This window comes from Poecilia latipinna, unplaced genomic scaffold (genome assembly GCF_001443285.1).
Source record: "Poecilia latipinna isolate Pla-1442-1.1 unplaced genomic scaffold, P_latipinna-1.0 Scaffold489, whole genome shotgun sequence".
Classification (NCBI taxonomy): domain Eukaryota; kingdom Metazoa; phylum Chordata; class Actinopteri; order Cyprinodontiformes; family Poeciliidae; genus Poecilia; species Poecilia latipinna.
In genome coordinates this window covers 1-12,743 of record NW_015113105.1, presented here as the reverse complement: position 1 = coordinate 12,743, position 12,743 = coordinate 1, and the positions used below count along the sequence as shown (strand labels likewise).

Below are 12,743 nucleotides of genomic sequence, written 5' to 3'. Positions count from 1 at the left end.
ATTTTCCTTTATTTTTTTATATGGTTTCCAAAATACTTTTAAAGAATTTAAAAAAAAAAATTTAAAAAAAAAAAAAAAAAAAAAAAAAAAAAAAACATCTGAAAAAGACTGGAAAATTGTGGAATTTTAAGCATTAAATACATCTAAAAAATTGCTCAGATGTTTTTTTTTTTTTTTTACCGTTGCTGGATGGCGGTGCGTATCGCCGCGGTGACCTCTTCCCCAAAAAGCCAAGGCTCCCGCCGCTTTGTGTCGTTTGCGGAGTGGCCGCGGAAGAACGGCAGCAGAGCTCCTGCCTGGTACCAGCGCACCAACAACTCTGGATCTGGATCCTTAACAAACCCACCGACATCAGCTGGAACACACAAAAAACCCATTAATCATAGTCATTAATTAGAGGGAAATTATTACTAATAAAATCTTCTTGCAATGGTAGATATTAAGTGTAAAAACTGATTTTAGAGAAATCAAATCTACTCTTAATTAATTAATTGGACCTGGCTTAGTATAGCAAACATTTTTAAAGAAACAGTGAGCCAATTCTTGCTCTTATTGCTGAGAATAGGTTGAGTATTTATTTACTTTCATCCTCAATCAAAAGATTTTTACAACTGTATGCCTTTCTCTTTTTAAGTTTTAGCTCTACAATTATTTAAACTTACCTTTCCTGCAAAACACTTTAAAAAAATTTAACTTATTTTGCTTTGTTTATTGTTGAGCAGCAAATAAAAACTATTATATTTGTCTTGTGGTTTTAGTGCTTTTACAAATTATAGTTCTTCAATCTGGATAACACGGACAGTTTTGGGGGGGTTAAAACATCATTAATTAAAATTTATCGTGACATTGATAAATCAAAATTCTTATCACGCTAAGAAAATTATCACTATAAATAATAAGCGATGCGATAAATGCCCACCCCTAAAAGAAATGCAACCGATGCACAAAGTAATGAGATTTCTTTGAAGTAACAGAATGGCTGCAAAAATGTGCACACAGATTTGTCAAAAACTCTTTTCTTTTTTTTTCCTTTTTTTTTTACATTAACATGCATAATTTAAGCAGTAAAACCAAGGCTTACCTCCACAAAATGCAATGCCTGTCAGGTTCAGGGTCAAAACCATTGGCAGTGAAATCTTCAGATACTCCCAGGTGGCTACGTTGTCGCCGGTCCATATTGCGCCTGCATTCGACATGAAAGCAAAAAAAGTCTGGTTCTGGGTTCATGAGACACAAAGTCTAAAAAATGCATCCAGTTTGAGTCCCTCACCCAGCCTCTGTGACCCAGCAAAGAACGAGCGTGTGAGAACAAATGGCCTCTCGGAGCCTCCTGAGCGGGACGTCAGACCGTCCGCCGTGGCCATGTGCTGCAAGAGCGCGCAATGACACGATTTAGCTTAAATAGTAAATGCTAGTGAATGTAGCTTAGGAGAGAAGACCTGCGGACCTGATAGAAGCCATACAGGTTGTGCAGCTCCCGATGCTCCCAGCCTCCGTGGTGCACCGCATCCTTCGGCATCGTCTGTTCTGGCCCGTTGAAGACGGACGGCTCGTTCATGTCGTTCCACACAAACAGCGACGGCGTCGATCCCTTCATGACACACAGGATCACAATATGCGATCGAGTCAGTGAGCGTTATTTTTTTGTTTTTGCTTCTTGGTTGTATTATTTTGCCCGTTGATAGCGTTAGTTCTTCTCTGATAATATTTTACATTTTCGGTTTGGTTCGCTTTCTCACTGCACTGTGTCAAACGATTCAAACCAATTCACCTCCTTGCCTGTGGTGGCGTTGCGCCAAGAACCACTGGAAGAAACGGCGAGAAAACTTCCAAAGAAGATCAGCGCAACTTTCCTCTTCACAAAATGTAAACAGTGGAGTAGCATCAGATTTTAGCGGTTGTAGGGTTTCTATTTTTGTCTATGGTGAAACACCAGCCATTTTTCCCTGTAGTGCTAGACTTGCGCATTTATTTTGACTCTACTGACCCAGAAAGCCCTGCGCTGTAGTCCACTTCCTGCTTTTGGAGCGATCTCTGGTCCGCTTGCATTCAAACTGCGCCAGAGTTCACTGCGACCAAACCGAGACCAGGGTCTTCAGGCAGACCAGAGTTTGGTTGTGTGTTCACACCTCCAAAAACGAACCGGACTTTCTAGACAAACGAACTAGAGTTTGATTAAAGCGGATTAAACATGGCTGGTGTGAACCCAAGTCTTTGAACCCATTTCTCTGTGGAATTGCCATCATATTTGAATCAACCTGATGAGAAACCCAATCATGCATTTTGAAATAAAAATATATATTTTTTGGATTTTCTGGCTTGTAAAAGAACTCATGATGCTGTGAACTCCAACAACGTTCTTAGGGAATTTTGGAAAAATCAGAAGCCCGTAGCATCACCAATTCTCTTCTATGCAGTCATATTCAATAAATCAGAATACACGTCCAGGTGGGTTTTGTTTGTCAGATTAAAAGTACCTTTTGAAAATGAGCAGGTATTAAACAGACCCATAATTAAAGTCTCGTGTTTTTCTCCTGATCATAAGCCAAACTTTCTCTGTTGATCATTACCTTGTATTTATCAAAGCTGTAGCACCTGGAGTACCACGCTCGGGTTTCAGGACAACTGAAGTCAAGATACGACGACTCGCCTGTGAGAAAGGCAAAGACAATCTGCAATTAGGATTTTTCTGGGCTTTTTCTTCTTTCTTCAAAGTGTTCAGAGGTTGGTGCAGTTTTTGGTCAGGCATCACCTGGCCAGCATGTTCCCTGAAAGATCTGCCCCTCTCTGTCCTTAACAAAATGCCCTCCATCTCTGGCCTCACGGTAGAGCGGCCAATCAGGGTCGACCTTAATATGCGGATCACTTATCACAATCATCTGAAATTCAAACAAACAAACAAACAAAAAAAGGTTCAAAGCAAAAGGAAAATTCAGTAAATTGTGCAAATTTTTGCAACCGACCTTCCGCTTCTTCTTCTCCAGATGTTGCTGCAGAGCCGCCGGTTTGGGAAACAGAGCGGGGTCCCAGGTGAAGTAGCGCTTCCCGTCCGTGTGCTCGATGTCCAGCCAGATGACGTCGTACGGGATCTTGTGGCGATCGAACCCGGCGTCCACGGCCTTCACGTCGGCCTCGTCGTTGTAGTTCCAGCGGCACTGGTGGTAACCGAGGGAAAACAGCGGCGGCATGGCTTGGTATCCTAAATGGCAAGATAACAAGAAGTGATTTTTTTATTTTATTTTATTTTTTTTTTAGATACGCAAAATGTTCCAATAAATTAACAACCACTTGCGCACCTGTGAGCTGAGCGTACTGTTTGAAGAGCTGCTGCGGCGCGGGCCCGAGCAGAATCATGCAGTCGATCACGCCGCTCTCCGAGAGCCAGTGGACGTCGGTCTGAGGCCGCAGCCGCCGCTTCTTCACCGGAGGCGTTTCACCGCCCTGCGAGACGGAGAGTTTGGCACTGGAAATCATTTTGCACATGAAAAAGTTGCAGTGCATTGCGAAAAGTTTGATAAAAAAGTTTGACTGCCTTTTTTGTTTTGGGGAAAATTTTCAATTTTTAACCAGATGGCATTCACAAAGGTTGTTATACTTAACTAAAATGAAATAAATAAAAACGGTAATTAATGAGGAAAAATTGTAACTGGAACTACAATGTGCAGGTAGCAGGGTAAGTGTAATTATTCTTGAACATGAAAGCTGTATAATGTTGCTTCTCCTCCTTGAAAAATAAGCAATTATAGAAAAAAAAAACATTCTCATCTCACTGAGAAAAGCTTACCTGAGGGTCGGATGGGGAGTACTGGATGTTTATGAACGTGTCCGACGCGTTCAGCCAGAACACGCCAACGGTCCTGTCCGGTTTGTGACCCACTATCAGCGGCACAGATCCGTACAAACCGAGCCGGCAGTACAAGTCGGCGGCGAACACGTCCAGGTTGTATAACCGATAAGGTTCGCCATCGCTGCAGGAGGAAATACATCGTTGATGTCACAGTTGAAGTGACGACACTGACGATGTGAGACGTGATCACCTGGTGTCTCTGAGCCGCAGCCTGTCTGCGTGCTGCGGCAGACCATAGACATGCTGGAACCCGTGAAGGCAGAAGTCTGCGCCGAGGCTGCTGGGACCTGGAAAAAATAAAAATAGAGTACTTAAATAACTAAATCAACATTCAGGATTTGTTGTCGTAATAAAGATGAAACCCCAAAAGCAAGCAGTTGGTTACCAAAGGGGTACAAAGTCGAGAATCAGTCGATGTCTTGAACTTTTTCACATTTGTTGAGTTTTAGCCTCAAACATTTATTTACTTTGAGGGGATTTTATGTGATAGATCAACACAAAGTAGAATGTAACTTTGAAGGTTTGGTCTTACTTTTTTAAAATAAAAATCCCCCCTTACTTACTTCAGGTCAGTTATGCTAGCTTGACTTTGACAACCTTAATGTAGATGTGCTGTGGAATTAGGTGTGTATCAGTTCAGTTAAAAAGAAAAGAGGTGACACACACTCCAACTCTCTGACAGATCATCACTGGAGCAGGTGTTTAAATGATCTAATTTGGTAGATTAGTACAGTGATTAATTATTAATAATCACTTTAATAACCACAAAATAAACATCAATCCTGAAAAGATAAAACTGTAGCTGAGTGAATGTTCTGTTCTTTGCATGGGAAACATTTAGCTGTTTTTTGGTGTTAAATCCTGACACTAGTAACATTGTTGTCAATCAGTTGCTATAGCAACGGGTCTGCATGTGGTATAGAGGACACAATCGTGAGAAAAAAGAAGACTACAACCTACAGCTGTAACTGCAGTACACTGCTGTGTTTCGGTCACTAACACAATCAAAGTTTGTCGTTGCTACGTGACAACCGTGAAAAGATTGAATGGTTGATGAAAGTTTCGGAATACAAATAGAGAAGAAAACAAAAAAGAATGAAATAAAACCCAAAGCAGGTGCAAACCATTTGCTTTGATGTCCTCAAAGTTCCTAAAAGTCTCCCTCCACAGTGACTTCTTGTCCTCTTCAAGCTGAAACAGAAGCAGAAAGCAACCAAAAGACCAAATGAAGTTTTCATAAAGAGCAGCCTGAATTTGCACTTTGAGTTTTCTTATTTCCTCACCTTACTACGTTGTGATGATGCCAGGTTAAAAAAAAATAAAAATAAAAATAATACAAAAACAACAACAAAAAAGACATCTTAAATAATTATAGGACCACCATCTTTGTTAGAATGAAAAGATTGTCTTACAACTTCACCTGGGTTTATTCTGCAAGCTTTCAAACCACAGTTTGTCCTTGGAGTTGAAGGTGACGATCACTTCCTGATCACACAAAACCTCCAGCCGGAAAGGGAAGTGCCACACTCTGACCTGGTATCGTCCTGAAGACCAGGACAGGGTGACGGAGTCCTTAGTCTTGCTCTCCACTCTCAACCTGCAAAAAAGAAAACGGTGAATTTCCAGTGATGCTCGTATGCAGAAATGCTGAATATAATCGGAACAAGAGGATATTGGAAGTTCGGTAGCTCTTACTGTTCACTAGGAGGTTCCCCGGTCAACACATCTGGAACTCTGTAACGAGTTTTGATGGGCCAGATCTCGTCTATTACGATCCTTACGGTGTCGTTTTTGGAAGGTGTCAAAGAAAGAAGCAGTCTGGTCTGTGGATAAAAAAAATGGTTCATGAAGAAAATTGTTTATTTGGATGGAAGGGTAAGGATCTTCTGATAAAGACCAAAGAGGCAGAGAGAAATTATATCAAAGAGATACAACTGTATAAATGTCATCAAAAAAATATCGACATCACAACATGAAGAATGAGTGAAATTTCAAGAATTTCCACCGAGAATTTCATACAATTTCTTAAAAGGATTTCCTTCCTTCTTGAATTACTTTCACAGAAAGACAGAAATTCAAGACAAGATGACAAAGAGACAAGTCCTTTCATGTTTTTGTCAAAGTTTTAAACTAATAAAAACCAATTTGATCATCAGTATTTTACCCAAGCGTAGGGTTATTTTAAAAGCAACCTTTAGTCTGTTGGGAAGTGCCATAAATTTTTATGAAGTACAAAAATAACTTTTCCCTTTTCCTTATCAGATAAATGGCTTCCCTCAGCCAGAGGTTAGGTTTCCTAAAGAATGATTAAACATAAACAGCACAGTGGATGTACAACATTGGAAATATCTTGGTACAATTGTCGACAACCACTTGACCCTTGATGCTGATGCGGACGCAGTCGGGCTCATCTGCTTTTGTATTGTTAATTTAAAAAAAAGTTAAGTTTTGATGTTGACATCCTATTTATGAAAATGTTTTGTCCCTCAGGTTTATCGCTGGACTAATCCTGGCTCTGCTTTGTAAATTGAGTAAATTACCCCCAATATAAAGTATATGTAATGTGGAAAAAAAAACATGGATAATTTTTCCTGTTGAGTTTCAGTAAACCAACCTTTGTGCCATCTTCCAAAAGCTCAAAACGTGCGCCCTTCTCCGTGAGGACAAGGGAATCCAAAAGAAGTCGGTACTTCAGGTTTGGACCCTGGATCTGTCGCCTCAAAAGTAGATCAAAATTTATAAGCGCATGGATCTTTCTCAATCAAAAAGTCACATTAAAAATATTGTATACATACCTGTAAAAAGCAACATTCTCACTTTTTTTGAATTTCTCCTTCCCCTCATCATTAGGGACAACACTGAAACCCAGTTATAAAAGAAAAGACTACACTCATTATTCAGCTATTAAAAAATTACATGCAAAATTGGTGAATAAAAAAAGTAAATAAACCTAAAATCTAGTGAATTAGTAGACCCATATACTTTTCATTTGATAGAAAGCATTAAATGTGCAAATCTAAACTTTCTCCATTCAGTTTTATTCATCAAAATATGCCAAAGGTCAAGTTGCAGGACAGACATAACATGAAGCAACATGCAAATACCTAATAATAGGTTCGCTCTTTGCCGCCATTTCAAGCAAACTCGGACAGAAACAGCAGCTGTTTACTGTGGTCCTTTCTCCTTCAGTGAAACACAATGACTGGTTTTTTATGAGTTAACGTGTTCCTATTGACAGCTGAAGGCTGAGCGTGTAGAAGAAGGAAGTGAGTGCGTCAAATCCGCAACAAAAATCCAACGCACGGTGAGGATTTTCAAAATAAAACGAAATCCTACGTCGTGTCAGTGGATGCGTAGCAACTCCGCCATATTGTGAGTGGCAAGCTTGGCAGTAAAAACATATTGTAGCAACAACATCAACAACAAAAAAACCGCAAGGAAACATATTACTTTTTTTATTTAGTAAAAAAAATATTTAATACAAATATTAGTACATAAAATGCGCCATAAGAGGCATAAAATGACATCGGAAACTATTCTACGTCTATAAAAATTTCATTAACGCTAAAGTTCCGCTATGTTGTAAGAAAAAAAAAACTATTATTCTTGGGTTGCGTGTTTCAAATCGCATTTTTCTGTTTTTAATCATCACTTCAATACATAATTGTAAATTAACTAATTTAACATACATACATACATACATACATACATACATACATACATACATACATACATACATACATACATACATACATACATACTTAAAAGAATAATATTTTCATTTTTGTTTGAATAAATAGCTCTCGTTTGTTATTATTCAAATCAAACAAGTTCGAAATCCACCTTATGGCAAAATATGGAATTGTTTAATGACCTCTGTCTCCCTCTTGTGGCGGTTGCGTAAGTTACAGGGGAAAATCGCCCAGCCGGACCTGGAGGCGGATGCAAGTCCACCTTACCTGCAGTGCATTTCTGCAAGATGCTAGATGTCCAGTTTCATCGCTTGTGTTTGGTGGTCTTAGCGTTCGGTTTTCACCTCGGAAGGGCGGCGGAGGTCTCAGTATGGAGCGTAAACATCAACTCGGTCAGTGTTTTACCTTCGGTGTGAGCGTTTCTACGGAGAAAGCCCAGGCTCGTGCTAAATGTTCAGCAGCTGGTAGCTAAGGCTGCTAACTAGCCACTAGCAAAGCGCTCCTCCGGATGAGAGGTCCAGCTGCTGTCAGCAAGGCTAATGATACATGACTGCTGATGTTCTTGTCATTTTTTTAAATACTCGGAATTTTCCTTCGATAGAATCCAAAATGTCTGTAACAAACTAAAGGCAGGCTGTCTCCTGGACTGTTAAGGCAGCTTTTAATGAAAATATATTTTTTTAAAGATGTACGCCTGCCAGCAATAATAATTGCTGTTAAGGTATTCTTAAATTCAGGGATGCTAACCGTTGTGCCATAGGCGAAATAAATAGATGTAGAGATAAACTTGAATTCCAAGATTTAATTCCATCAGTTCATTCATTTACATGGAGCAAGCTCTTGTCATGATATTTCGTTGTATTTATGTAAATAATAATAAAGGTCACAAAGGAGAATTTTAAGAACCATCAAATCTACTTAATCTCAACTCCAGTTAGATTAAATGTGGCAGCTGTAGCTCTTAAAAACATACAATAATTGAATTAAATAGTAGTTTCAAATATGTTTGTTTTTGTATTTGTTGCGCTGTCATGGAGACGACAGTGGAAAAAGTACCTCCAACAGCAAAAGCAACAATCCCGACCCCTGTGTCAATTTTGGGAATTTGCCAATATTACATACAACTTAGCGATATCACTGCAAATGATTTTTATGAAAATAATCTATTTTCTTTATGATAAACAAAAGAAGGGAGGAAGGCTTATTTCTTTCCTTCCATCCTTCCTTGCACCCTTTGTTCCTTAATTAATTTCATCCTCCTTTTCTCCTTCCCTTCCTTCGTTCCTTTCACCCTTCCTCACAGCTTTCTTTCTATTTTTCTTTCTTGATTCCTCTCTTTCTTTCTTCTCTTCTTTCCTTCCTTCGATCCAAAAATTGAACAGTATTCATCAATACGCATCTGGAAAGTTGTATCTGTATATTTGTAAATTACCCTGAATTTTCTAACTGGCATTAGAAAAGGATGCATTAATGGTGGAATACGTAATAGGCAAAACCAGACACTGCCAGGCGGTTCATAGAGGTCCTCATAGAGGTCCAGAAAAGGGAAGAAAAGATGAGTTGCTGCGTCAGATAAAGTCTCATCAGTTGCTGTCTGTGTTGTGCTTTCAGACACAGGACGCTGTGTTTCGGAAGACGCTGTACGCCAACACCACCATCTTTATGAGGTGTAAGTACTCGCATCAAAACATGTGTTTCTCTGTAGCCTCGGTTTTATTCTTGTATCATGGCCACTTTTCTTTGTGCCTGGGCATTTTTTTCACTGACCTACGGAGCTCAAGGTCGTTGTGTAACCTCACCCCACCTCACATTCCTCTTGATAACATAATCTGTGAAAGTCGTTTAAAACTGTGAGCTTTTGCTCCCTATTGTGTCTGATGATCCTGTTTGCTCTCCTCTGTGCAGTTCTGAACAACATGGGGTCATGTGAAAAATTTCTGGCCTTTAACATCAGCTGGTACCTGCGCTCGTCCGTTTGCTACAATGAGGTCTTCAACACCCCAGTGAGCGGTGCTTCTGTTTGTTGATGTTTGGTCTTTCTACTCAGCGTAGCTGCTAGACTTCATAGCCACCACTCCCCCCAACAAACCCAGGAAATGTTTTGATGTCATTTTCAGGTTTTCTTGGTTCAAATTACATTCCTGCTCTTTTTTATTAAGCTTTCGACGCACAAATAGGCCTGCCACCGATCAGTTTTGCCAGACGATAAATTGTCCCTGCAGTTATTATGATAAAGTACAACGTTGTAATTTTGAGACCATTTTAAAGTAATGTATTGATAATGGTATAATAATGCAAGTTCATCCTCTCAAACACCAATAAACTTTAATTTTATAAAGAACATTTCACACTGGAAGTGGGCGATATTTTAAATATCCAAAATAGGGAAGCACGATTTATCGGTGCTAGCATCGATATCAAATGAAAATCATTTTTTATGGGATCGGTCCGATAAATGAAACTGGGCTGATATGAACAACCAATATTTATTTTCATCTTGTTGCCATCCGTTTCTGCTTGGTCTGGTGCTGAAACAGTAGAGATAGTAACAGTAATGCTAATATCGGATATCGACATCAAACCCGAATTGTTATATTGGTGCATCTCTAATCCAAAATAAGACATGGCGACCAAAACAATGAATTAAACTGATATAAGAACCACACAACTAAAACCGTAAATGAAATGGATTATGATGTCTGCGTGAACAAAATTTCCCTTCAAAAAATATTGAACATCAGAATGGAAATTATTGAACTCATCTTGATTTTTCATGCGATTAATAAGCAAATGTGCAAATATACGGATCGGAGTATGTTTTCACCCTGTTTAGTAAATCGTAACTGCAGATGAAATCCAGTTATGTTTTTGTTTTTGTTTGTTTTTTGAAGGACAACAAAGCGATGAACATGTTCGGCATGGACCACATGTTGAAAGACGGTTGGAGCGGCTTCTACACTCAGGGCTACATGTACTTTGAGAACTGCTCCTACCTTTTCACCCCGAAGGTAAAAGCTGACAAAACGTATTCGCTTTCGGTAACACCTGCGGTACCTGAACACGTTTGAAAAAAATGGGGTTTTTTTGCAGGTTTATTTCCCAGACTTCAACCCCTATCAGCCACTGTCCAGTCCAAAGGTGATTGATTTCATTGGTCTGAAAGCTCCGACGTCGTTTAACACGGCCGCACGGTTTTATTGGTGTTCTTTGTTTATTGTAACTTTGTCTTTCAGAGTGATCCATCAAATCAGACCTTTACTTGGCCTGAAAAACCGGTGAGGAATCCTTTTATTACATTTAACTAAATTGTACAAAGTAACTGCGTTAAACCATATTTTCAATTTTACTGATACTTATTGATACTGTTGTGGTATAAATAGTTGAGAAAATAAAAATAAGGTCTTTTTTTAACATCAATAGTTGACATTTATTGAGACAACAATAAATCATAATTCTTATCAAAATACAATAAATGCCCAACCATACATCAAACCAAAATTTAGTAGTTGAAAACTTAAAGATGCACGATATATTGGTATTGGTATCTGTATTGGTCGATTTTAGTAACTTTTTTATCATATCGGTATTGGTGATATGATAGTGATGCAGCACAGGATTATGGGAAGCAATGTGGTGGTGAGGACACCACCACATTGGAAATGTATATATAGTAAATATAAAAATACTATTATAGCTGCTGGCCGGTAACATTATCGGCCATAGCAGCAGAATATTGCATATCGATATCGGCATCGGCGCAAATGTTCAAAATGGTGCTTCCCTTAATAAGCTGAACTTTTTTTTTTTTTTTTTATAAAAATCCTAGCTTTATGTTTCACATTTCTGAAATCCAGATGTGGCTGCACATCGATTTCGGCCCAGATTTTCAAATCGGTGCACCCTTTAAATAAACAGAATTTTTTTTTATGTTTTTCAAATTAAAATTGTGCCCTTGTGTTTCAAAATTCTCAAATCTGGAAAGATTTTTGCTCATTTTCACTGACGAGGCTAAGTGATGTTTTCCAGGAAATCAGCGCGGTGGCCAAAGCCTGGGTGGACGGGCCCTACCTGTTCATAGTGAAGGTGCAGCCTGTGGCTCGCAGCTTGGAGATAGAAGACATCTTATCAGAGCAGCTCAACTTTGCTTTCACAAGTGAGGGCCAAACTTTATTTGTAAAACTTTTCTTTTTAGAAAATTTCCTTCTAAAATCAGCTTTTAAATATCACCAGTGACCGATTTCCTTTTAACTCCTCAGTGAAAGTGGAGATGAAAGGACCACATGACTACTCGTCCCCAGCAGACTGGCCTCTGATGATCGTACGCATCTTTATTTCCTGAAGGATAACTCACCTTCTTTTTCTTTATTAGTGCTGCACCTCATTCGGTTGCTGTTTGCATGGCCTCAAAGTGAAGCTGCGTGCGTTTCTCTCCCAGTTCTTCATGGTGATGTGCATCGTGTACGTTCTGTTCGGGGCGCTCTGGCTCTTCTGGTGCGTCTGTTACTGGAGGGATCTGCTGCGGATCCAGTACTGGATCGGCGCCGTCATCATCCTCGGCATGCTGGAGAAAGCCGTCTTCTACTCCGAATACCAGAGCATCCGCTACAAAGGAGACTACGGTCGGACATGTTTGCTCGGGTCTGGGCGTGTTTGTTTTTCCATTTCCCCCCCACCCCAAGTCCGTCTTGTTGCATTTTGGTTTCTGTTTTTGCAGTCCTGGGAGCTGTGATTTTTGCCGAGCTGCTCTCTGCGCTCAAACGATCCCTGGCTCGAATCCTGGTTCTCATAGTCAGTCTTGGTTATGGCATAGTCAGGTGTGTCAGCTGCTGTGAAAGATAAAAATCTAGGAGCCCGGCGCATGAACTGCGGCTGAATAATCCCTGTTTCTCCCTGCGGTGCAGACCACGGCTGGGTACCACGGTGCACCGCCTGGCGGCCGTTGGACTCCTCTACCTCCTCTTCTCCTCTGTAGACGGAGTGCTCAGAGTGACGGGCGTAAGTAACCAACTTTCTATATGAGACATTTTTAAGCAAGCAGTTCGTCGTGACAGTATTCATGTCCCTAGACCTTTTCCAAAATGTGCCACTTTACAACCACAGAGTGCAAAAAATGAAATGTGTATATATGTTTTTACCTCTGATACTCCTAAATATAACTTAGTGTAATCAACTACATTCAGAACTCGCCTAATTAATAGTCGATG

The 12,743-nt window shown here is 39.8% G+C and overlaps 2 protein-coding genes across 2 annotated transcripts in view; one reads left to right on the top strand and one right to left on the bottom strand.

Moving 5' to 3' along the window:
* ganc (glucosidase, alpha; neutral C) overlaps positions 1–7,114 on the bottom strand; it is a 15,264-nt gene extending 8,150 nt beyond the window's left edge. Inside the window, exons 1-17 of the mRNA XM_015039895.1 lie at positions 6,952–7,114; positions 6,643–6,705; positions 6,462–6,564; positions 5,543–5,670; positions 5,268–5,444; positions 5,131–5,134; positions 4,972–5,038; positions 4,038–4,134; positions 3,785–3,968; positions 3,297–3,441; positions 2,964–3,199; positions 2,753–2,879; positions 2,571–2,650; positions 1,448–1,591; positions 1,271–1,367; positions 1,082–1,183; positions 181–355 (exon numbers count right to left, since the gene is read on the bottom strand). Coding sequence (XP_014895381.1) covers positions 181–355; positions 1,082–1,183; positions 1,271–1,367; positions 1,448–1,591; positions 2,571–2,650; positions 2,753–2,879; positions 2,964–3,199; positions 3,297–3,441; positions 3,785–3,968; positions 4,038–4,134; positions 4,972–5,038; positions 5,131–5,134; positions 5,268–5,444; positions 5,543–5,670; positions 6,462–6,564; positions 6,643–6,705; positions 6,952–6,980 — 1,958 coding nt within the window. The 5' untranslated portion in view covers positions 6,981–7,114. The remainder of the gene's footprint in view (positions 1–180; positions 356–1,081; positions 1,184–1,270; positions 1,368–1,447; positions 1,592–2,570; positions 2,651–2,752; positions 2,880–2,963; positions 3,200–3,296; positions 3,442–3,784; positions 3,969–4,037; positions 4,135–4,971; positions 5,039–5,130; positions 5,135–5,267; positions 5,445–5,542; positions 5,671–6,461; positions 6,565–6,642; positions 6,706–6,951) is intronic.
* Positions 7,115–7,719: 605 nt separating this feature from the next.
* LOC106952038 (transmembrane protein 87A-like) lies at positions 7,720–12,573 on the top strand. Its single transcript, XM_015039894.1, has 11 exons — positions 7,720–7,931; positions 9,151–9,208; positions 9,445–9,542; positions 10,431–10,547; positions 10,630–10,677; positions 10,773–10,814; positions 11,566–11,692; positions 11,796–11,857; positions 11,975–12,158; positions 12,254–12,353; positions 12,441–12,573. The coding sequence occupies exons 1-11, from the start codon at positions 7,827–7,829 to the stop codon at positions 12,556–12,558; spliced, it is 1,059 nt and encodes a 352-aa protein (XP_014895380.1). The 5' UTR covers positions 7,720–7,826; the 3' UTR covers positions 12,559–12,573.
* The last annotated feature ends 170 nt before the right edge of the window (positions 12,574–12,743 follow it).